The sequence below is a fragment of the Pan troglodytes genome, chromosome 10 (genome assembly GCF_028858775.2).
Source record: "Pan troglodytes isolate AG18354 chromosome 10, NHGRI_mPanTro3-v2.0_pri, whole genome shotgun sequence".
In the NCBI taxonomy this organism is placed as follows: domain Eukaryota; kingdom Metazoa; phylum Chordata; class Mammalia; order Primates; family Hominidae; genus Pan; species Pan troglodytes.
Window position 1 is genome coordinate 75,452,227 of NC_072408.2, and position 26,132 is coordinate 75,478,358.

General features: G+C 38.0%; 1 protein-coding gene across 8 annotated transcripts in view; it reads left to right on the forward strand.

The window, feature by feature from the left end:
* Positions 1-26,132, forward strand: part of NUP107 (nucleoporin 107) — a 58,752-nt gene that overhangs the window by 26,152 nt on the left and 6,468 nt on the right. For 7 of the 8 annotated variants that reach the window (XM_016923829.4, XM_054664490.2, XM_063786898.1 and 4 more), the window contains exons 11-26: positions 509-587; positions 2,410-2,523; positions 6,108-6,198; positions 6,345-6,421; positions 7,885-7,944; positions 8,608-8,753; positions 8,871-8,919; positions 12,488-12,557; positions 13,265-13,383; positions 14,113-14,151; positions 17,897-18,047; positions 18,394-18,506; positions 19,440-19,542; positions 20,253-20,413; positions 21,507-21,632; positions 22,030-22,143. In XM_016923829.4, coding sequence (XP_016779318.3) covers positions 509-587; positions 2,410-2,523; positions 6,108-6,198; positions 6,345-6,421; positions 7,885-7,944; positions 8,608-8,753; positions 8,871-8,919; positions 12,488-12,557; positions 13,265-13,383; positions 14,113-14,151; positions 17,897-18,047; positions 18,394-18,506; positions 19,440-19,542; positions 20,253-20,413; positions 21,507-21,632; positions 22,030-22,143 — 1,612 coding nt within the window. Of the gene's footprint in view, positions 1-508; positions 588-2,409; positions 2,524-6,107; positions 6,199-6,344; positions 6,422-7,884; positions 7,945-8,607; positions 8,754-8,870; positions 8,920-12,487; positions 12,558-13,264; positions 13,384-14,112; positions 14,152-17,896; positions 18,048-18,393; positions 18,507-19,439; positions 19,543-20,252; positions 20,414-21,506; positions 21,736-22,029; positions 22,144-26,132 lie in introns of all 8 variants that reach the window. The other variant, XR_010148354.1, reaches the window with a different exon arrangement.

Here is a 26,132-nt window from a genome sequence, read left to right on the forward strand (position 1 = left end):
ATGTTAGCAGGGCATGGTGGCGTGTGTCTGTAGTCCCAGCTACTCAGGAGACTGAAATGGGAGGATCACTTGAGCCCGGGAGGTCGAGGCTGCAGTGAGTCATGATTGTGCCACTGCACTTTAGCCTCGGCAACAGAGCGAGACCCTGTCTCCAAAAAAAAAAAAAAAAAAACCCACCATTAAGAAAATAAATGGGAGCAAGCCACAGACTGGGATGTGTAGTTCATAAAGAACTATAACTCAATAGTAGAAAGATAATCCTAGTAAAAAGGGCAAAAATTTGAACTGATACTTCACGAAACCAGATAGATGAATGGCCAATAAGGACATGAAAAAGCCCTCAACACCATTAGTCATCTGAGCTAAAATGTACTTCTGTATTAAGGATTTTTGCATGTTTTTACTGGGATTGTAGTCTGTCTTTCTTCCTTTGACTTGATTTGATTTTTTAAAAATAGACCTATTAAAATTACCTCTTAAAAAATTTGGTACTTATTATTTCTTTCAGGGAAAATACTCTACATACCTTAAAACAACGGCAGCTGACATCTTACGTTGGAAGTGTTCGTCCGCTTGTCACTGAATTGGTAAATGTTCTTTGAAATGAAAGTTGCCTTCAAAGTTAACTGATTTTTTTTTTCAGGCTGAGAATTTTTTCTCGTGGATCTTTGTTTTGCTCTTCTAAAGGTTTGCACACACTAACATTTTACTCTAAAACAACTAAGTTGCATTGGAATCTGATGGAATATATTGAAACATATCCGTGACCTTTGAATTGTAAGTAATAAGTTGTGGAAAGTATACTTAACTTGACAGCATTAAAAACAAATTAATTTTGGTCTTATCTTAAGATTTGACTGCCTATATAAGGTAGTGACTGACCTATGAAAGCTCTTTTATGTTGAAAGCAAGTGAAAAAAAACTAAAGCCTTATTGGTTTGAGGTTAGAACGGTTATTTGAAAAGTGGATTTGAAAAGAACTGAAGCTGAATTATTCTAGAAACAAAGGAATGAAGCTTTATGACAGGTAGGGCACGTGAAATGTTTATAGTGAAAAGAGAGAAATAAGTAACAATTGAAAAAAACTTCTAGAATTCCGTTTAGTAACAAAGAGGTTTTTGATGAAAATTGTTTGGGAAAAAGAAAAAGAAAATTGTTTGGAAACTGCTCTTAACAGCTTAAAATTGATTATAGCTAAATTACATTGTAGCAGGCAACAGCTGAAAATCGTTTAATCTTACCAGCTGGAAAGTGGTGATTTCCTTTTGCCAGAAAGAGACCATGTTCCAAAATTGAATTATGTGTTTGCAAAATATTTATGAAAGTAGCAAATTGATCTATTATGTATTCCATTTTCTGAATTGATATTTGTATTACCATACACTAAGTAACATGTGGAGTAAGAATTACTTCCTTTCTTGAGTCACATTAAAATTGTTTTCCATTGGAAATCCATCACGTAGATCATGTGTGCTGTTTGCTGCTAAAGTGAGAACAATATATTATCCTAAATGCTTAGAAGCACATGGAAAAAAGGTAGGTAGAAATAACTGTTTTGGGAGATTTGTACTTATTTATTAGAAATCTGTTTAAATTTTTTTATTAGGCATTGGTGTGTTTTATGTGGCATTAATCCCAAAATAGGTCTTAATAGGCCCTCTTCCCATATGTTCTCAAAAAGTACCAGGTAAGCACTTTGTAGTCACAGAACAGAAGGTTTTTGCTTTGTGTTCTTCTTCCATCTAGGTCTAATTCTATTTAAACTTGACCATGTAGCTGCTGTGATAGAGTGAAACTCAAGTCATCTTCTAGTGTTACCTGGGCTGGGATAGGCTAGTAGTATTTCTGCCTTGCCTGACTGAGGCATGCCCTTTGTGGGCCAACTGGGTATGTTTTAAGTAGGGAAGCAGACGACTATGTGGCTATTTGGAACACTTGTAATCTTGTGAGAGCTTCATTCCCTTTGTTACTTAATTAAATTGAAACAATTTATTTCAGCCAGGCGCAGTGGTTCACGCCTGTAATCCCAGCACTGTGGGTGGCCGAGGTGGGTGGATCATGAGGTCAGGAGTTCGAGACCAACCTGGCCAACGTGGTGAAACCCCGTCTCTACTAAAAATACAAAAATTAGCTGGGCGTGGTGGCGTGCACCTATAATCCCAGCTGCTCGGGAGGCCGAGGCAGGAGAATTGTTTGAACAGAGGAGATGGAGGTTGTGGTGTGCTGAGATCGCGCCACTGCACTCCAGCCTGGGCGACAGAACAAGACTCCGTCTTGGAAAAGAAAAAAGAAAAAATGAATTTATTTGTGTATAAACTCAGGATAGGTTTATCATCTCTTGATGATGTGTAAAATGTATGTAAGTACAAAGGATTTATGGTTGATGATGACTTTTTTTTCTTCTTACAGGACCCTGATGCTCCCATAAGACAGAAAATGCCCCTTGATGATCTGGATAGAGAAGATGAAGTTAGATTACTCAAATATCTCTTTACTCTAATCCGTGCTGGAATGACAGAAGAGGTCAGTCATGTATACCCTTCTTGTCTAATTTCAAAAAGTCATAGACTCTTTGAGTTGGAAGAGATTTTTGTGGCTGCCTAGTAAGCCTTCTTAATGCAGTAATTCCATTCATGGTATTTCTAGATCTAACTTCCTGTTCGAACATTTCCGGTGATAAGGCACATGTAACTTGAGAAAACAATGTAATCTAGTTTGTACAACTCTAATTAATAGAAAATTATTTATAACAAGTCATACTTTTCTTCCCCATATTGCACTGCATACTCTAGGTATATCCCCATTATTTATTTTTTTGTTCCGTTTGAGATTTTTGTTTTTGTTTTTGTTTTTTTTGAGACAGTGTCTTGCCATGTTGCCCAGCCTAATCTCAAACTTCTGGCCTTAAGTGATCCTCCCGCCTTGGCCTTAAAAAGTGCTGGGATTACAGGCATGAGACACTGCACCTGGCCCAATCTCCATTCATTTTTTTTCCTCTTTCTTTCTTTCTTTCTTTCTTTCTTTTTTTTTTTTTTTTTTTGAGATGGGATCTCACTGTCGCCTAGACTGGAATGCAGTGATATAATCATTGCCCGCTGCAGTCCTTACCTCCCGGGCTCAAGCCCTGCCTCAGCCTCCTGAGTAACTGGGACTACAGGTACACGCCACTATGCCCAACTAACATTTTTATTTTTTGTACAGACGGAGTCTTACTATGTTGTCCAGGCTGATCATGAACACCTGGGCTCAAGTGATCTTCCTGCGTTGGCCTCCCAAAGTGCTGGGATTGCAGGCATGAGCCACTGCACCTGGCCCAATCTTCATTATTTCTAATTCTGATTTTTCAGAGTTTAGAATAAACCTAACCCTAATTCTAGGTGATACTGTTTAGGCACTTAAAGGCTACAATGGCCCTCAAACTTCTTCCTTTTAACCTTACCTTTTAAAAATGTGGGTGATAGTTAATATCTTATATGTAGAATGATAAGTATCTAATTGGACAGTTTACCAGATGGCTCTTTAGGTGAGATAGTGTGATGTGTAGGAGTTTGGCTTCAGTATTATGTTGTACTTGGTTTACAGTACTTTTTGCAATGGTCTTTAGACAGATTCTATGTCAGTTCAAAGTGTTGTTTGTTCTCTTCTGTGCTATCAACCATAAGCATATATTAATTTCTTATGTAATTTCTTTTTTTTTTTGAGATGGAGTCTCGCTCTGTCACCCAGGCTGGAGTGCAGTGGCGCGATCTCAGCTCGCTGCAACCTCCGCCTCCCAGGTTCAAGCAATTCTCCTGCCTCAGCCTCCCAAGTAGCTTGGAACACAGGCACACGCCTCCACGCCCGGCTAATTTTTTGCATTTTAGTAAAGACGGGGTTTCACCGTGTTGCCCAGGCTGGTCTCAAACTCCTGAGCTCAGGCAGTCCGCCTACCTCAGCCTCCCAAAGTGCTAGGATTACAGGCGTGAGCCACCACACCCGGCCATGGGATTTATTTTAAAAAACAAAAATACAATCATATTATTGAAGGCTCAAAAAATAGAAATTCTCAAGGTCTCACTAGCTTTATAAAACCACAGATAGTGAGTGTTTTGTATTTACTTATAGCCCTTTTTCTTTGGTCTTCCTTTTTAAGGTAGTTGCAGTCATACTATACATTCAAGTTTTTTCCCTCTTTTTTAATAGCAATTTGAGATAAAATTTACATACCATGTAATTCACCCATTTCAAGTGACACCATTCAATGGTTTTGGTATATTACATTATTGATTTTGTGAATTGTATAATATATATTATTATATTATATAACAAAATGTGCCATTTTAATCATTTAAGTGTGCACTTCATGGCATTCATTACATTAACAGTATTGGGAAACCATCACCACTGTCTGTTTCTAAAACTTTTTCATCAACCCAAATACAAACTGTAACCATTATATGCAGTAACGCCTCATTCTCTTCTTCCCTCAGCCCCTGTAACCTCTAATCTACTTACTGTCTCTATGATGTATAGGTAGAATCATACAATGTGCTTTTGTGACTATCTTATTTCACTTAGCATAATGTTTTCAACATTCTATATTGAGTTTTTATCCTGCCTTTTTAAGATACCATATAAAATAGTTTTCCATGTTAATTCTTACATAGCTCTCATAGATTTTAAAGGCTATAAGTTCGGAATGATGTTAGGGGTATGATATTCTTTAACTAGTTGTATCAATCAGGCTTTCTGGGTTCAAGTGATAGAAACCCAACCTAAGTTACTTTGTGCTTACAAGAGGAGAATTGATTGGCTCATGGAAGTGGGAAGTATAGAAGGTATATCTGGCTTTTAGCAGGATCCAGGAACTCCAAAGATATCACTAGGATACTGTCTGTGTCCAAGACCCATAGCTCAACCCTCCTCTCTGTGCCTTCATTCCCAGAAAGCTACTCCCCATGTTGTATCAGAGATGGATACAAGAAGCTCCAAGCTTACATGGAGCTAGCAATCTCAGTAAAAGGAGTATATTTTCTTTCCCAGTATCTCCACCAAGAGTCCTGGTGGTGAATCTTGTTAGCTCACATCCCTAACCTTAGATTTCTGGAATCGGACCAGGCCTATCCAAAACACAGGAGCCAAGAATGGGGAAAAGGTGATTCCCTAAAGGGATGATGGGACAAAAACATGTATTTACCTTACTGGTATATAAACACATTGACTTACTGACTTATTGGTCAAGTTGAACATGCAGTATCATCAGTGGAGTAAATGAGCAGTAACAACCTTGTCATTAGAGACTGTTTTTGTAATAGTTTTTCATAAATCAGAGGTCATCAACCTCTTTAACCCCATTTGTTTCTAGCAGAATTAAATGCCAGTGGGTGCCGTGGGAACCTATTGTTAAGCCTAAAGTCAAACAGAAAAGGGATTTTTTAGAAATAAAAACAGGGCCGGGTATGGTGGCTCACACCTGTAATCCCAACACGTTGGGAGGCTGAGGTGGGGGGGATCCCTTCAGTCCAGAAGTTCGAGACCAGCCTGGGCAATATAATGAGACTCTGTCTCTACAAAAAAATTTTAAAAAGAAAGAAAAGTAAAGGCAGAGGCCACAGAAAGACATGCATATGTTTTAAAAATAGAATGCCATTATGTATGTATGCATGTATGTATGTATGTATGTATTTAGTTTTTGAGACAGGGTCTCACTCTGTCATCCAGGCTGGAGTGCAGTGGTGCAATTTCGGCTCACTGCAACCTCTGCCTCCTGGGTTCAAGCGATGCTCCTGCCTCAGCCTCCCGAGTAGCTGGGATTACAGGCGCCTGCCACTGCGCCTGGCTAGTTTTCCTGTTTTTAGTAGAGATGGGGTTTCACCATGTTGGCCAGGCTGATCTGGAACTCCTGACCTCAGGTGATGCACTTGCCTTGGCCTCCCAAAGTGTTGGGATTACAGGCGTGAGCCACCACGCCCAGCCAGAATTCCATTATTAACTGTCTACATCCATCCCTTGTAATGGGATGGATGGAACATTTGTTCCATAAGTTATCTAAGCTTGTCATATATTGGTTATACTTTACTATAAAGCACCCTGGTTATTGGACTGACTGCTCTTTCTTGTTTTCTAAGGCACAACGACTCTGTAAACGCTGTGGTCAAGCATGGAGAGCTGCAACACTTGAAGGCTGGAAACTGTACCATGACCCTAATGTTAATGGAGGTATTTTAGTAGATTTTATTCTGACAGTTGAGGACAAAGGCATTTCGCTCTAAATGCCAATCTTTGTGAACTATAGCTTCTCTTTTTAGAAAGAATTGTAATAAGGTCTTATTTTAAACCAGAAATTTTCTTTTGCTATTTTATAGGAACAGAATTAGAACCTGTTGAAGGGAATCCATATAGACGCATTTGGAAAATAAGTTGCTGGAGAATGGCAGAAGATGTAAGATAAATAAAATATTCAGTGATACTGTTTTTAACTCCAATTAATTGAAAGCCTATTCAGGGGCTGTGAAACATTGAAAGTAGTGTAAAACTGGTTTTCAGAGAATTTCCAATTAAATTGAGGAATAGGCTTAACTACTTATCAGAATTATTAAAACACTGTGTACTAAGAATTAAACACTGATATAAGGCAGAAATGTAAAGGAGGTACCAAATGAATTTAGAGAAAAAGTACTGGGCTAAAGCTTAAAGCTGGCTTCCCTGAGGAAAGAATTGAATTGAACTTTTAAAACTTAGTAGGATTTGCGTTGTTGAGAATGAAAAACAAGAGGAAGGAATTCCAGGTAGGATACATAGATTGGGAAACTCAAAGTAAGGTGGGTCTACCAGGTTGGAGTAGAATGCTTATAAAGGAAATAAAGTCAGTTCTGTTGTAACACGACATAGGTATTCAAAGTCATCACAATGTGCAACATTGTGCAAAAACCCCACAGGACTTATAGGGAAATGGAGTTAAGAGAAAAATACTCAAAAACTTCATTAGTGATACATAAAATGATAAAAAGTTAATAAAAATGGTAGCACAGTTTTACATCTGTCAAACAGTTCAAAAAATACATAAATACTACAATAAATATGGCGCTTTACCTTGAAAAAGGCCTAAAGTTTGCTTGTGGAATTGGATGTCAGGGTGGTAGAATCTTTAGGGCACATGGCAGAAGTGTTTTTAAGAAGATCAGCATGGCAGTAGAAAAAATATACTTAAAATTAGATGGATAAAAGCCTGAAAAAGTAATTAGGAGCCTGTCAGAATTATTTGGACACTAAGTCATAAGGGTCTTTCCTAGGATAGTATTGATGATAATGGAAAGGAAGGAAGAGACACTGGTCAGGACCGGTGATTAGAAACAGAAGGCAGAGGTGGACTCAGTTATGCAGTAAGAGTCTCTGAAGTCTCTTGTTTGGATGATAAGAAAACTGGAAATACCATTAATAGAATCCCAAAAGTAAAATGGGGAATTAGTTAGTTCTATGTAGGAATTAGATGCAAACTAATGCATGCCTTGTTTTGATGTCATACATAGGTCAGTATCAGAGAGTATCAGGTCAGTATCAGAATGTCAGGTATTGAGAAACATTCTAGGAGTAAATAACTATATAGATTGTATCTGGAATAAAATTTGATTTTAAATATTCAAAGCATCCACTAGAGTTGGATCTGCTTTCACCTGATATTTGGCATTTAAATGTTTTACTTTTTCCTCTAGATTTCAGCATTTATTATTTCATCACACTGAAGTTCTTCCTTTTTATTACCCCACTAGATCTTTCACTAAAGTTTAAAAACTATCAAGTGAATAGGTTCAGTCTAGAAGAGTTTGCAAGACTCCACATTATGAGGAAAATTGACGTACTAAGAAAAACAATATTTCAAATTTGTTTATATTCATTGTGTTTTAGGAGCTTTTTAATAGATACGAGAGAGCAATTTATGCAGCTTTAAGTGGGAATCTTAAGCAGGTATGCAATCTGTTTTAATGTTTAAATTTTTTCTGTGGAGTAAAATTAAATAAAATATTCTAACAATTGTATATAACAAATATAAACTTAAGTTTGTATACTTAAGTATATACATACTTAAGTGTAGCAATGATAGAGATAATCATGAATCAGATAGTGACTTGTTCTGCTTAATTTGATGTATCCCGTAACATGCATGGTATTTTAATGAATGAAATCAGATTTCAGTTTTTAACTAAGAATTGTAAATTTAACTCCAACACACATTTATTGATGACTTAAAATACTCATAGCTGTATGCAGAAATGTACCGGAAAGACACAGTGAGTCCTTGGGTTGTCTTACATACGCATGTTTTCTCACAACCCACTACTCCCTACATATTATAGCTATCTTTAGGGATACTATACTAATCAGTTGAAATGTCATATCAGCCTGGAAAACTGATGTTGTTGTTAACAGTATGAAAAAATCTGAACAGTTCAAACATCTTAGAAGATGTAGTTGGCGGGGGAAAGGTTATTTGGCATAATTTTTTTAAAATCTGCCGTGTTTTATATCATTATAAAGTGATTTTATAGTCTGTATCATTGGATGTAATTGCTTTTCCTTTCTTTTCTGTTGAATATGTCTATATGTTTCTGTTTTATAATGGGGAAAAAGCTGCTTCCTGTCTGTGACACCTGGGAAGACACAGTTTGGGCCTACTTCCGGGTGATGGTGGACAGTCTGGTAGAACAGGAGATCCAGACATCAGTAGCAACTCTGGATGAAACTGAAGAACTCCCTAGAGAATATCTGGAAGCAAAGTGAGTTTGTTGGATTGTTTTGAGTCATGGTGATTTGTAGCATGCTCTTTGATGTTTCGTTTTACACCCCTTTTTCATATTATTAACATTATTCTTTTCCCATTGTTTCTTTTGAAGCTGGACCTTAGCAAAGGTTTTTGAGGAACTTCAAGCTACTGATAAAAAGGTAAATGTTAATAGGAATATGTTAGGTATCTGGAATAGGAAACAGTGTTATTCTATTGTGCACTGTAGCTGAAAGGAAAAAGGTGGAACTTTCTCCCTTTTTCTCACCTATTAAAATAAGAATCATTCTTTGAAAGGAAGAAACTTAATTACATAAATGATACATGATTTTTAGTTTTTTGTTTCGGATTAATTTCATCTAAGTATATGCACGTAAGCTATATTTATTCCTTTTTTAAAATTTAAAACACATTATGGAAAATTATTAAGACTTTATTTTCCTAGATCTTAAAATCTAATATTTTCTAAAAATTATATTCTTTTAAAAATGCTTAAACAACTGTAGTAATATTGTATGTACGTACTTGTAACAATAAAATAATTTTAGAATGTATAAATAAAACCATTATAGTAATTTCTACCCCTTTATGGTTATTCCCCTGAGATGATAAAACATACTGATATGTATCCTTCTATATTTCTCTCCATGATCTTACGAATATGTGTAAATAATGTAGATACTCCAATTTAGAATTTTGATTTTTGTGTTTTTCACATTTTACTACATATATTACTCTACAGCTTGATTTTTTCATTTAATGGTAATCTCCAAGTTAGTTTATTCATTTTCACTTAACCTTATTCTTTTTAATAAATACATAGTGTTCTTTAGAATAATGTATGATTTATTTTAATCATTTCCCTTTGGGTAGTATTTAGGTTATTTCTAGTGCTGTAATGAAGTTACATGTGTGTGTACTTAGCTACTAGTCCTTCCGTTTCTTTGGGATAAGTTTCCTGAAAGCAGGGTTACCAGGTTAAGGAGTATAAATAAGTATATGCTTTATACATTGTATATACATACATACAGTGTTTCTGAATGAATTCTCTGAAGACATCAGGTTGTATACCTTAAAAATATATACAATAAAAATAAATAAAAAGGCCAGGTATGGTGGCTCACATCTGTAATCCCAGCACTTGGGAGGCCAAGATGGGAGGATCACTTGAGGCCAGGAGTTTAGACCAGCCTGGGCAGCATAGCAAAACTTCGTCTCTAAAAAAAAAAATTAGCTGGGTATGGTGGTGTACCCACTTGTAGTCCCAGCTCCTCCAGAGGCTGAAGTGGGAGGATCGTGGCTTCAGTGAGCTGTGATTGTACTACTGCACTGGAGCCCAGGAGGTCGTGGCTTCAGTGAGCTGTCATTGCACCCCAGCCTGGGCAACAGAGCAAGGCCCTGTCTCAAAGAAAAAAGAAAAATTAAATAGGTAGGTAGGTAGGTAAAGAAACATTTTGAAATGGATGCTGCATGCCTGTAATCCCAGCTACTTGGGAGGCTGAGGCAGGAGAATCGCTTGAACCCAGGAGGTAGAGGTTGCAGTGAGCCAAGATCGCAACGTTGCACTCTAGCCTGAGAAACAAGAGCGAAACTCTGTCTCAAAAAAAAAGAAAAAATTGAAATGGAAAAATAATTTATTACCTGGTTGTGGCAGTTAATTCATACTTCCACAAGTAATTTATTGAATTATACGTTCTCACCAGCCTCAAATGTCACACTTTTTATGTTTTGCCAATCCATCAGAGTAGGTGGGAAATAGGAACTTGCTGTTCTACTCACATTTTCTTGTCTATTCATAAGGCTGAGCATGTTTCCTTATGTTTATTGACCATTTGTGAATTTTTTGTTCATATCTTTTAGCTATTTTTCTGTGGTGTTTTATATTTTTCTTATTATTATATAGGAGCACTTGATATAGTAAGGAAATTAATGCTTTTTCTGTCAAGAGTTTATTACCAGTCTATTATTTTGGATATTCTAGCTAATGAAATAAAACAAGAAAATTAAGGAACAGATATAAATACTAGAAAGGGAAGAACATTTATATATGATAAAAATATTAGTCTAGAAACTTAAAGCTCAGTAAGTTACTAGAATTAATAAGAGAATTTGTTAAAGTAGCCAGATACAAGACAACTTTTTTTTTAAAAGTCAAGTCTTTCTGTACTTGTTATAACTATTTAGAAAAGGATTTAGTACCCCCTCCCCAAAAGTTCCATTTAAACGAGTGACCAAAACTAAAGAGATCTAGGAATAAAAAATTAATCCAGGGTTTCAAGCCCTTCATTTAAAAAACTATAGAATCTTACTGAAGGACATAAAATAAGACATAAATAAATAGATATATCATGTTCCTCGATGAGGGCATTTAATATAAATGTCACTCATTCCAAAATTAGCATAAAAACCTAATGCTTTGGGGTATTACTTCTGGACAGAAAATTTTGTCAAGTAGAAGAATAATTGAGAATGGCAAGAGCATTTTGAAAAAGAACAATCTGGGTTTGGTGGCTCACACCTCTAGTCCCAGCAGTTTTGGAGGCTGAAGCAGGAGGATCACTTGAGCTCAGGAGTTTGAGACCGGCATGGACAACATGGCAAAACCCCATCTCTACAAAAAAAAATTTAAAAATTAGCCGGGTGTGGTGGCATGCTCCTGTAGTCCCAGCTTCTCAGGAGGCTGAGGTGGGAGGATCACCTGAGCCCGGGGAGGTGGAGGCTGCAGTGAGCCGTGATTGTACCACTGCACTCCAGCCTGGGCAACAGAGTGAGACTCTGTCTCAAAAACAAACAAACAAACAAAAAAAACCACACTCAAAGCAAAAAAAGTAGTGAGAGGGTACTTGCCTTACTCAATAATAACACTTAATATGAAGATACAACAAAACAGTATAGAACTGACATGAAAATAAATAGATGAGTGGAACACAAAGTCCAAACTAGATCCAAGTATATATGAGAACTTAACAGATGTCAGAGGTGACATTTCATTTCAGAGGGAAAGGGATGGTTTATTTAAATAAATGGCACTGGCATAATTGGCTTTCCATCCAGAAGAAAACAAAGCTAGATCCTACTTCATGCCATGTAACTAAAATAAATTCCATATAGAGCAAAGGTTTGAATGTAAAAATGAATAAATGCTGAAAGAAAATTTAGACAGCCAACTAAATAAAAATTAAAATATGTTTGACAACAAAAAATGAACTATATTCTTCAAAAAATCAAGCTGCAAATAAGTTAGAAAAGGTTTTCTCTACTCTGTACCTGATCACTATTTTGTTTTTTTTCACCCTTGGTGCCGTGTACAGAAGAGAATACTCAAAGAATGCTTTCATGTACTGCTGCTCATGTTGAAAGAAATCTTAATAGTTTATTTTGCTTAGGTCACATGAGTTCTTCCTTTCTCGTCCACCATGTGTAGTGCCAAGGTAAATAGGAATAAAATATAAGAATAAAAGTTTAATACCATTGAGAGATTAAATTGTTATAACATAGGTCTCTACTTTAAAGATGCTTTTCAGTTCTGGATTTGTAAGCTGTGAGTATATTCCAAAGGCAGTATCCTTTCCATGTTTTATTTTGTTTTGATCTTTCTAAGGCCCTTCATTTCCAGCTTTTTCTTTCTATATGTTCCTTCAAAAGTTTAACATTTTTAGTTTAACAGTGAATATATACTACAGAATGACTGCTAGAAGATTTATGGAAAATTAAAAACTTTTTTTTCAGAGAGTTCTGGAAGAGAATCAAGAACATTATCATATAGTTCAAAAGTTTCTTATCCTGGGAGACATTGATGGTAAGATATGGTTTTATTTTACTTTGTGTTTTTTTGTGTGTGTTTTTTTTTTTTTTTTTTTGAGACAAAGTCTCACCCTGTTGCCCAGACTGGAGTGCAGTGGCTCAGTCTCAGCTCACTGCAACCTCCGTCTCCTGGGTTCACAAGATCCTTCAGTCTCAGCCTCCTGAGTAGCTGGGATTACAGGTGTGCACCACTACACCTGGCTAATTTTTGTATTTTTAGTAGAGACGGGGTTTCGCTATGTTGGCCAGGCTGGTCTCCAACTCCTGACGTCAGGTGATCTTCCCTCCTTGGCCTCCCAAAGTGCTATATGTTATAGACATGGGATTGCAGGCATGAGCGACTGCACCCAGCCAGTTTTATTTTACTCTTTATGAGTTCTTCATTGTCTTATAGTGATTTTTTAAAGTTATCCAAACAATGCATGTGACTTACCATATCTTTTAATCTTGATAAATATTAACCTATTTGAATGCAACTATTTACTTTATGTCAGAGGTGACCTTTCATTTGGTTTTTATAAAATAAAGTTCGGATTGAACCCAAACTCTGTTTCAAAGAGGGTGTAGAGTTATATCATGGCTATTAATTATGAGACAGTGACTTGAAAGCACTATAGGAGTGAAATAAATGTTCTTGGTAATGTTTATTTTTTTCTTTTGATTTTATTCCTATTGTTGAATCTTCACTTTGATGGCTTGTAGGTTTGATGGATGAGTTTAGCAAATGGCTTTCCAAAAGCAGAAACAGTCTACCTGGACACCTCCTTCGCTTTATGACTCACCTTATTTTGTTTTTCCGTACTCTGGGACAACAGACCAAGGTATATAAAAATGAACGATTTCTTCTTCTCTGTAATGTTGATGCTATATACCTATTGTCAAGAAAACACTACTTTTTTTGTTATTGTTTTCTAGAAATGGTGATAAGGAATCAAAAGTCTTCCATATAGTCTTGTATAGTCACTCAATGATAACTCACTGAGAGTGGCCCTTTAGGGTTCTAGTCTGTGGCCACAGAATGCTGTTGGTTAACTGGTTTTTAATAAATTCATAACTTTATCCTTGTCTGTACCCAGCTTTAAATCAACCAGCTAAGCTAACTAAAGTGAGTGCTATGTGAGATTTTAAAACTTTGTTGGTTGTTGTTTTGTTGCTTTTTTTCTAAAAAAGAAGATAACATTTTGGTCAGAGTGCATGTAGAAAGTGAATGATACAGTAGTTGAAAGCTTGGGCTTTGGAGTAGGAGTCCTGAGTATATACCCTTATTCAGCAGCTTCTATCTGTGTAACTCTGGGTAAATAAAACTTCCCTTGGTCCTAATTTCATCCTCTGTAAAATGTGAACAATAATAGTAACTACCCAAAAAGAGTTATGGTAAGGTTAAATCAGGCAGTAGATGAACTTTGGTAAGCACTTAGCTTGGTGTATAGTTACTGCTCAGTGGTAAATATTACAATTATTAAATTATTTAATAATGGAATTTGTATCAAAAATTTTGTTACTTTCATATAAGCAGTGTATTTATAATTATGTCTTTTTTTCCTATGAAGGAGGAAGTTTCTATTGAAGTTTTAAAGACATACATACAGGTAAACTTTGAGAACCTACAACCTGATTGTTTTTTACTATTTTAATGAAAACAAAACTCAGAATGATGCTATTTTAATTCTCAGTGGTAAGAAAGCATCAGAATCCATAAGAGATCTTTTAATTATCAGCACAGTTGACCTTTGAATAATGCAGGGATTAGGAAAACAACCCCCACCGCCCCGCACAATCAAAAATTCACTATAACTTTTGACTCCCCAAAAACCTAACTACTGATACCCTACTGCTGACCAGAAATCATACCAATAACATAAACACACAATTAACACATTTTGTATATTACATGTATCATATACAGTCATCCCTCAGTATACTTGGGGGATTGGCTCCAGGACCCCCACATATAACAAAATCTGTGTATACTCATGTCCCACAGTTGGCCCTGCAGAACCTGCATATACGAAAAATTGGCCTTCCATATTTGCAGATTTCACATCCGGATAATACTGTATTTTCTAAGTTGAGTTGAAAAAAATTTATGCAGAAGTGGATCTGCACAGTTCAATCCCGTGTTGTTCAAAGCTCAACTGTACTGTATTCTTACGATAATGTAAGTTAGAGAAAAGAAAACATTACTAAGAAAATCATAAGGGGCTCGGCGAGGTGGCTCATACCGGTAATCCCAACACTTTGGGAGGCAGAGGCGAGAGGACTGCTTGAGTCCAGACGTTTGAGATCAGCCTGGGCAACATAGGGAGACCCTTCTCTCTACTACAAAAAATTTTTTTAAATTAGCGGGGCACAGTGGTTCATATCTGTAAACCCAGCTACTCGGGAGGCTGAGGCAGGAAGATTGAGTGAGCCCAGGAGTTGGAGGTTGCAGTGAGCTGTGATCTCGCCACTGCCCTCCAGCTGGGTGACAGAGTGAGACCATCTCAAAAAAAAAAAAAAAAAAAAACCAATCAGGCCAGGCGTGGTGGCTTGCGCCTGTAATCCCAGCACTTTGGGAAACAGAGGTGGGTGGATCGCTTGAGCCCAGGAGTTCAAGACTAGCCTGAGAAACAGCGAAAACCTGTCTTTTTTTTTTTTTTTTTTTTTTGAGACGGTGTCTTGCGCTGTCACCCGGGCTGGAGTGCAGTGGCACCATCTTGGCTTACTGCAGCCTCCGCCTCCCAGGTTCAAGCGGTTCTCCTGCCTCAGCCTCCCGAGTAGCTGGGATTAAAGGTGCTGGCTAATTGTCTGTATTTTTAGTAGAGATGGGGTTTTGCTATGTTGGCCAGGCTGATCTTGAACGCCTGACCTCATGATCCACCCCCCTCAGTCTCCCAAAGAGCTGGGATTACAGGCGTGAACCACGACACCCGGCCTGGACCTGTCTTTTTTTTTTTTTTTAAGTTTAAAAATTAATAAATAACTTTTAAAAGTTAAAAAAAGAATAAATAATAAAAATCATAAGGAAGAGAAACTACATTTATAGTACTATACTGTACCTGTTAATACTGTAAGTTTATGTTGTCTGTTTACAAGATGAATTGTCTGTTTGAAATGGACAACCACAGTTACAGACCTCAATCTACAGTATATCAAGCAATTCACCTTTTTCTTGTAATCTCATGACTTTTCTCTGCTTCTTGGGAGAACTTCCAGTATCACTACTGGCACTTTGTATGGCTCCTGTGGTGTTATTAAGGGTTTATAGTATTGCACTAAAAAAAACAAGACCTGGGAAAGCTTACTTTTTATTGCAGTATGCAACCGAAGAGACCAACGGCTCTTCAGAGATGATTAGCATCACACGGCATTTTAAATGGATACTCACAGCACTTGAGCTCACCCCAGTAGTGGCAGGAAGTGGCTCTAAAGTTATTACAGTAGTATAGTATCTACTACAGTTAGTTGTATGCAGTTATGATTTAATACTGCATCTGTATGCTTGTTTACATTTCTCTAGACCACAATGTATGGTCTGTAAATGTGTGTACGTTTTGATAAATTTTAACTTTTTATAATAGATTCATATATATTTTATAGTAGTAAGTGATAAAATAGACCAGAATCTACATATAATGGATTTATGACATACCTTTTTTTTAATTTAATTTTATTTTTTTTGAGATGGAGTCTCACTTTGATGCCCGGGCTGGAGTGTAGTGGCATGATCTTGGCTCACTGCCACTGCAGGCTCTGCCTCACCGGGGTCAAGCGATTCTCTGGCCTCAGCCTCCCAAGTAGCTGGTATTACAGGTGTGCACCACCACGCCTGGCTAATTTTGTATTTTTAGTAGAGATGGGGTTTCACCACGTTGGCCAGGCTGGTCTCAAATTCCTGACCTCAGGTGATCCAGCAGCCTCGGCCTTCCAAAGTGCTAGGATTACAGGTGTGAGCCACTGGCCTACCTAGCTTTTTCTTAATTTACTCAGTATTTCTAGGCTATTAATTTGTTTGTGAGTCTTTTTTTTTTTTTTTTTTTTTTTTTTTTGAGACAGAGTCTCACTCTCTCGCCCAGGCTGGAGTGCAATGGCGCAATCTCAGCTCACTGTACCCTCTGCCTCTTGGGTTCAAGCATGAATATTTTTCAAATTGTCACAAATCTCCAAAAAATGTTCTAATATATATATATTTAAATTAATGTATTTATTTATTTAGAGATAGGATGTTGTTCTGTCACTCAGGCTAGAGTTCACTGGCTAGATGATAGCCCATTGTAACCTCAGACTCCTGGGCTCAAACAGTCTTCTCCCCTCAACCTCCCAAGTAGCTGGTACTATAGACACATGCCACCATGGGCAGCAAACTTATTTTTTATTTTTTTGTAGAGACTGGGTCTCACTATGTTGGCCAGGCTAATCTCAAACTCCTGCCCTCAGGGGTGATACTACCTTTTTTTTTTTTTTTTTTTTTTTTTGAGAGAGAGTCTCACTGTCACCCAGGCCGGAATGTGGAGTGCGGTGGAATGATCTCAGCTCACTGCAACCCACCTCCCAAGTTCAAGTGATTCTCCTGCCTCAGCCTCCCGAGTAGCTGAGATTACAGGCATGCGCCACCACGCCTGGCTAATTTTTGTATTTTTAGTAGAGACAGGGTTTTGTCTTGTTGGCCAGGCTGGTCTTGAACTCCTGGCCTTAGGTGATCCGCCTGCCTCAGCCTCCCAGAGTGCTGGGATTACAGGCAAGAGCTACCAGGCCTGGTCTCAAGTGATACTTCTGCCTCAGCCTCCCAAAGTACTGGAATTACAGGCGCAAGCCACCATACCCAGCCAATTTTCCAATATATTTATCGAAAAAAATCCACGGTTCAAACCTGTGCAGTTTAAGAGCCAACTGTACTCACTTTTTGGAATTTAAAATTATTCTGGGCTGGACACAGGGGCCCATGCCTGTAATCCCAGCACTTTAGGAGGCCAAGGTGGGCAGATCACTTGAGCCCAGGAGTTTGAGACCAGCCTGGGCAGCATAGTGAAAAGCCATCTCTACTAAAAAAAAATACAAAAAATTAGCAGGGCATAGTGGCATGTGCCTGTAGTCCCACCTACCCGGGAGGTTGAGGTGGGAGGATCACCTGAGCCCAGGAGACAGGTTGCAGTGAGCCATGATCATGCCACTGTACCCCAACCTGGGTGACAGAGTGAGACCCTGTCTCAAACAAATAAATAAATATAAAATAAAATTATTCTGTTTAGCAACACAAATCCACATCTGTATCAACCTCTCCTGAATACATTTGAAATTTTGAAGTATACTTTTAATTTTATTATTGACATACTTTGATCTTTTTCTATTTTTTAGCTTTTAATAAGAGAGAAACATACAAATCTTATAGCATTTTATACCTGTCATTTGCCTCAAGACCTAGCTGTTGCCCAGTATGCATTATTTTTGGAAAGTGTTACAGAATTTGAACAGCGCCACCATTGCCTGGAGTTGGCTAAAGAAGCAGGTAAAAATGGTTGAAAACTTTGTCTTTTGGCCTTTCTAGGCAAATGTTCATTTTGGCTGTAGTAACATTTGTCCTTATAGTTTTAAATCTTATTTCTGTTGAGGGGAAAAGAGGAATAAAATTTTCAGGGAATTTCTGTTTTAGGACTAAAGTTACTTATGCTGTAACTCATATGTAAAATATCTTTTAATTCTGGCATTTTCTTTTATATAAATATCTTTCATATTTTACATATTTTATTTTTAAGGAATTACTGTTCCAAATTTACTGAATCATTATGACTATTTAGAGAATATTAGTATCAATGATTAATCTTTGTTTTTTGTCGCTTCAAAAAATTATTTAGATTTGGATGTTGCAACAATAACAAAAACTGTAGTTGAGAATATTCGAAAGAAAGATAATGGTGAATTTAGTCATCATGACCTGGCCCCAGCCCTAGATACTGGCACTACTGAGGTAATTTGGGATGGGGGGGCAGAGGTTTGTATAACTTCTAATAATCTTTTATGTTATTCCTTGGTGAACTTCTCCCTTCGTAAAAGAAGTTCTATTAGTTTTTCTTTTTTAAGAATGTGTCTTTGTCAGCCCAGACCTTTTAAATTTAAAGTCTTATGTAAAGGATTACTTATAGTAGTATGTTAAAGGAGCTTCTTTAATAGAAAAAAATCTCAGCTTTGGCTTGTTGCTCATCAGGTTATTTTAAATACTTGATTAATCACTAACTTATGTAGCTTGCTTACTCATATTTTCAGAAAGAAATAGAAAGTTATATCTAAGAAAACTGTTTTAGAGTAGCATTTAAAGGAATCACGTGGTTAAGTTGGTAAGGCATACAATATATAATTCCAGATTAATAATCCAGTAAGTTTTTTCTATAATTTATTTTTATTTTTATTTTCTTGAGACAACAAGGTCTAGCTCTGTTACCAAGGCTGGAGTGCAGTGGCGCTCTCTCTGCTTACTGCAACCTTCGCCTTCTAGGCTCAAGCCACCCTCCCTCAGTCTCCCGAGTAGCTGGGATTACAGGCATGTGCCACCATGCCCGGCTAATTTTTTGTATTCTTTGTAGAGAAGGGGTTTTGCCATGTTGTCCAGGCTGGTCTCGAACTCATGAGCTCAAGAGATCCGCCGCTCGCCTGGGCTTCCCAAAGTGCTGGGATTACGGGTGTGAGCCAGCATGCCCAGCAGTATTTTCTATAATTTAATAGAGAGCTGTTAAATATGAAAATACACTAAGGAAAGTTAGATGCTTTCATAATTTTGTATAACTTGAGAGAAAATGATGTTTACTGGAAGTACAGGTGTAAGTTAATTCTACTAATTTGTAGAATATCTTTAAAAAAAAAAACTCTGATGTTCCTTTTTCTTTTTTTCCCCTTTAATAAATAGGAGGATCGTTTAAAAATTGATGTAATTGACTGGTTGGTATTTGACCCAGCACAGAGGGCAGAAGCACTGAAACAAGGCAATGCAATTATGAGAAAATTCTTGGGTATAGTATATTTTTATGCAGCTTCAAACTCCTGGGCTCCATTCTTCTTCCTACCTCAGCCTCCCAAGTAGCTGGGACTACAGGCACCCACCACCACACCCACCTAATTTTTAAAAAATTTTTTCTAGAGATGGGGTCTCACTATGTTGCCTAGGCGGGTCTCGAACTCCTGGCCTAAGCAATCCTCCCACCTCAGCCTCCTGAAGTGCTGGGATTGTAGGCGTGAACCACCACACCCAGACTTTTTATTCTTTTTTAAAACGTTTTTGTTCAAATTCGTGTATTTTTGAATTTGGGGTGGGGGTTGTTTTTTGTTTTTGATCCTTCCATAGGGAGGAGAAAACCAGCCACTCTTTATCTATCAAACCTGGTATTATGAAACAAAATATATTTTAATGGTGAATTTTCATTGTCCTAATCAATTTTGCAAATAATCTCAAGGCTATCCGACTTTGAAAAATGAATTGCTTTAAGACATAAAAGTATGTAAAGTAACTGCATTTGATGTATCCTTTTGTGATAGTATCACATTGAGATAGGAAAAAGCCAGTCTATCAGGTAGAAAGATCACCAAGACCTTTAACAGAGTGCCTTGGGCCCTGAAATAGTTACAGGTCTCTGTAAAATTGGTAAACCAGTGATTTGACTCCTTTAGAAACCATTACAGAGAAGTCCGTAGGCATTCAAAATTGTGTATCTTTTTTTCACAGCATCAAAAAAGCACGAAGCTGCAAAAGAAGTATTTGTGAAAATTCCTCAGGATTCTATAGCAGAAATCTGTAATCAGTGGGAGGAACAAGGAATGGAAAGTCCACTTCCTGCTGAAGATGATAATGCTATCCGAGAACATTTGTGCATCAGAGCTTATTTGGTGAGACTGTAAAGAAAGCCACAGATGTGCCTACTTCATGATGATTTTTCGGATTCACTCTCAGAGTTTGAACTTTTTTCTAGAAGTAGTGTTGGTTCATCTTACCTCTCTTGTGACTATAGTGCTGACTCATCCACAAGGGGACTGACTTCATGACCTTATCTTCATTAGCATGATTCTCTAATCAATGCTAACCAACCAAGATCATCTCACATGGTAGATAGTGTCTATGATGTCTGGAAGTTATGTTTTCTTAAGATTTTGTGATGCATGTCTCAGCTTTAAATTTCTGCTTTTTTCAATAACTGAGAAAAAGCAAGATGCTCTAGGTTTGTTATGACTAAAATAGCAGCATACTCATTCAAAATTCATTCAAGGCTAGATGCGGTGGCTCATGCCTATAATCCCAACACTTCGGGATGCCAAGGCAGAAGCATTGATTGAGCCTGGGAGTTCAGGACTGGCCTGAGCAACACAGTGAGACCCCTGCATCTCTACAAAAAAATAAAACAAAATTAGCCAGGCATGGTAGCATGTACTTGTAGTCCCAGCTTCTTCAGAGGCTGAGGTGGGAGGATCGCATGAGCCCAGGGAGTTGAGGCTGCAGTGAGCGGAGATCATGCCTTGTCTTTATTAGATCATGTACTCCAGCCTGGGTGACAGAGCAAGGTCCTGTCTCAAAAACAAAAAAAAAATTTTATTCAATAAATAATTATGTAATTACAGTGGGTTAGGTAGTAGGGCCAAATCTGTGGATAGCACCCTATCCTTGCCCTCTAAAAACTAGTAGGCTAGTTAAGAAGACAAGTACACATGCATATGTTACAGAGCGATGAATGTCAAGATACATATACGATCAGGGTGCTCAGATTGGAGAATATGCCAGAAAACACAATATATATAGCTTGTTTGTCACTTGACAAAACATTTATTCATGATATGAATTTTTGGAGGGAAAAAAATATATTGAACAGTTTTATTTCTTGATGCTGCAAAATTATTTCTAAGAATCAAATGTTAAAAATGTTGGTGAAACGATAAAAGTGAAAACTTTTGTTATTTTATATTTTGGTTTTTTTATTTCACATTTTAGGAAGCCCATGAAACCTTTAATGAGTGGTTTAAGCATATGAATTCAGTTCCACAAAAACCTACTTTGATACCTCAACCAACTTTTACTGAGAAAGTGGCTCATGAACACAAAGAAAAGAAATATGAAGTAAGTTAAATATGGATCTAGGATGTGCCTACTGCATCTTATAAATGTGTGTTGTATATTTAAAGAGATCGTTTCTTCAGCAACTATCTTTCGATCATAACAGGTAATCTCCCTGTTAATGTCCTGCTTTGGAAGATGCAATCTGTTTAGTTACTTTTCTGTAGGTAATTAACCAAACATGAAAAATGCCTTCAGGTGACATGAGCGTTCATTTACAAAGTTAACATTTTAGCGTTTTACTTAACTGCAGTCTGTTGATACTTATTTTTGTACTTGGCAGACTGAAACATCAACTCTTTAGAATGATATTCTATATGTATGTTCCTGTCTGTATTTTCCAAATACATTATTTATTGGGTTTTATCCATTATATGTCTGCCTTGTGTTTGTTTTGCAGATGGATTTTGGTATTTGGAAAGGGCATTTGGATGCCCTAACTGCTGATGTGAAGGAGAAAATGTATAACGTCTTGTTGTTTGTTGATGGAGGGTGGATGGTGGATGTTAGAGAGGTAAGCTGTGTGCATTGTTTATAGCCAAAAACCAAAACACTCACCATGTTCTTTTTTTAAAATATTCTGTCTCTAAATGGGAGCATCTACAGATTTTACATAATTGTAGATATAGCTAAATCCCATGTTTTAAGCTAAACTGAAAATACTACCTAGGGAATGGGAATATTTGATTCTTGGATAAACTATTAGTTCACATTTACTATGTTCACACAGGATACAAAAATCTAATTTTTAAAAAATTCTGGACCTAAAAATTTAATTATACATGTATGTCACTCCATTTACAGATATAAAGATAACTCGAGTAGTATCAGTAAGGCATAGCTAAGGTAGGGGCTCTCACCTCTGGGCTGTCCATTTTAATGACCTGGCAGACTTTTTAAAAACACTACAGGGTTCCACTCCCAGAGATTATGGTGTAATTGGTCTGAGGTAGGGCTGGGGTTTATTTTTGTTTTTTTAATCACTTGGAGTGCTTTAATATAATATATAGCCTGTGTTGAGAACCAGCTACAGAAGTATTAAGTGCCATAAGAAAGGCACAGGTTAAGTATTTTCTGAGTCCAGGAAAAGAAAAGATTGTTTCCACCTGAAAGGGAACTGGAACGTATGCTTGAAATGTATAGCATTTGACTGAATCTTGAACATACTGGTAGAATTTGGATGAGCTGAGATAGGAGAAAGGAAGGATACTGAGATAATAGTCATATAAGGGAAAGACATTGCAGCCTGACCCTGGTGCATGACAGAAACAGTGAGTAGCTTAGTTTATCCTCTGTAGACCTGAGGAGCTGTCTGAGAGCTGGAAATACTGGCTTCTTGGATATTTGATGTGTTATTTTGAACAAAGAAAACAATAAGTGTTCTTGGTATCTTTCCTTTTGCCATTCTTCATACCCTCATCTATTTAGTACTTTTTCTTTAATTTTAGCTATTGCATTTTTTTTTTTAGCCTGTCTTCTCTGACCAGAAGGAGGAAAAAGAATACAGGCAGGACAGCGAACTAAATTTGAGCCCCTATTTGCCACTATTACTGATGGAGTAATTATCTTAAATGTCTCCACTTTATTTTTTCTTTTTTTGTTTTAGAGACAAGGTCTTGCTCTATCACCCAGGCTGGAGGACAGTGGCTTGATCATAGCTCACTGCAGCCTCAAACTTCTGGGCTCAAGCAGTCCTTCTGCCTCAGCCTCCCCAGTAGCTAGGATAACAAGCACACACCACCATGCCTGGCTTTTTTGTTTGTTTGTTTTTGACACAGGATCTTGCTGTGTTGCCCAAGCTGGTCTTGAACTTCTAGCCTCAAGCTGTCCTCCCACCTTGGCCTCCTAAAGTGCTGGGATTACAGGCATGAGTCAATGTGTCGCCACCTTTTTTTTTTTTTTTTTTTTTTTTTTGAGAAAGAGTTTTGCTCTTGTCACCCAGGCTGGAGTGCAATGGCACAATCTTGGCTCGCCTCCCAGATCCTCTTGCCTCAGCCTCCCAAGTAGCTGGGATTACAGGCATCCACCACCACACCCAGCTAATTTTTGTATTTTTAGTAGAGATGGGATCTCACCATGTTGGCCAGGCTGGTCTCGAACTCCTGACCTCAGGTGACCCACCTGCCTTGGCCTCCCAAAGTGCCTGAGATTATAGGCGTGAGCCACTGCGCCCAGCCAAGTCTCCACTTTTTATCCTAACGTTCGTAATAGAACTCCTTTGACTCGTTTTAAACCTTCCGCAGGTTCCTCTGGCAAAACCTTTCTCATCTGATTCATGCTGATTCTCTTGAAGATAAAATTTTAATGTTGTAAAATGCTAATTAAGTGTCACTTAAATTTTGAAAAGATTTCAATGCTTTATTTATACATACATCTTTGCTATTCTAATTATTAAGTAGATTAGGTAGTGAAAGCCACAAAATAGTCTGGGGATCTCATAAAATTAGAGTTGAGGCCAAGCGTGGTGGCTCACGCCTGTACTCCTAGCACTTTGAGAGGCTGAGGTGGGTGGATCACCTGAGGTCAGGAGCTTGAGACCAGCTCGGACAACATGGGGAAACCCCGTTTCTACTAAAAATACAAAAAAATTAGCCTGGTGTGGTGGTGCACGCCTCTAGTCCCAGCTACTAGTGAGGCAGGAGAATGGCCTGAACCCAGGAGGCAGAGGTTGCAGTGAGCCGAGATCGTGCCACTGCACTTCAGCCTAGGTGACAGAGTGAGACCCTGTCTCAAAAAAAAAAAAAAAAAAAAATGGGGTTGAGATGGAAGGCAATGAATGATACACCATTTTGTTTCATCAGGGATTTTAAAATCAATATTCAGTCTCAATTATTTCTTTAAAACTTCAGTCTCAATTATTTCTTTAAAACTAATCCAGAAAAGAGATTTCTTGAACAGTTAAATGATTAATAACATTTTAATCACCTTTGTTGAGCCTAATACTCTTACATAGTCAATGATGTAGGGCATTGTTGTATGTGAATTAGAAAATTGTAATTCTAGCTGGGAACGGTGGCTCATCCCTATAATCCCAGCACTTTTGGGAGGCCGAGGAGGGCAGATCACGTGAGGCCAGGAATTCGAGACCAGCCTGGCCAATATGGTGAAACTCCATCTCTACTAAAAATACAAAAAATTGGCCAGGCACGGTGGCTCACGCCTGAATCCCAGCACTTTGGGAGGCCAAGGCTGGTGGATCAGAAGATCAGGAGATCAAGATCATCCTGGCCAATATGGTGAAACTCTGTCTCTACTAAAAATACAGAAAACTAGCCAGGCATGGTGGCACGTGCCTGTAGTCCCAGCTACTTGGGAGGCTGAGGCAGAAGAATCACTTGAACCTGGGAGGCGGAGGTTGCAGTGAGCCGAGATTGCGCCACTGCACTCCAGCCTGGCAACAGAGCGAGACTCTGTCTCAAAAAAAAAAAAATTAAAATACAAAAAATTAGCCGGGTGTGGTGGCTCACGCCTGTAATCCCAGCTACTAGGGGGGTGGAGGCAGGAGAATCGATTGAACCCAGCTAGGCGGAGGTTTCAGTGAGCCGAGATTGCGCCACTGCACTCCAGCCTGGGCAACAGAGGGAGACTCCGTCTCAAAAAAAAAAAAAAAATTGGAATTCCCTTCCCTTACATAGATAGGTTCCATGGCAAGTGCACACGACATGTAAGACAGAACACAGGCTAGATTTCAGCCCCGCTGACTTGCTTGGCCAGCCACCCTTGTACAAGGCACGGCTGTACGCAATAGCCCTAGCATTATGTGCTGTTTTCGTATAGCTACCCCTCAAGTTTTTAAATAACTGGAATAGTCCCCTTAGTGTTGGGGCTGGTGGCACAGAGGAATGGCAGAGAGAATGGAGCAGGCAGGTCATCTTTACCTACCTTTCACTACCTCTACCTCTAGCACATTCTAGTCCAAGCCTCTACTGTCTTCCGTGGCTTCTCACTGTTCTTTATACAATCGTTCCTTATACAGATGGACTAGTGACCCTTTCAGAATAAAATACATGCGACTGTCTTACCCAGAACTTTCTGATGCCTTCTTATTGCACTTGGAATAAAATCTTTCTTTTCTTGATGTACAAGAGTATACATACTTTTGTTTTGTTCTTTTTTTTTTTAAACTAACCCCCTAATCTTGTGTCCTACTGCTCTCCCATCACTATATCCTGGCCTTCTGGGCCTCTTCATTGGTTCCCCTCTGCCTAGAATGCTCCTTCGCCAAGATAGGTGCATGGATGACTTTGTACTTCTTTCGGCAGCTGCTCAAATGTCATCTCTTTCAAGAACCTCTCCCCAACCCAACCACCCTATTTAAAATAGCATGTATGCATGTGTATACACACACACACACCTGTCCCTTTTAATCTCCATATCCTACATTAGTTTTCTTCATAGCACTTAGCACAATCTGATATAAAACATATTAATTTATTTGCTTTTTGTATGTCTACCCTCATTAGAATATAACCTTCATGAAGGGAGTAACCTTGTTTTCTTTAT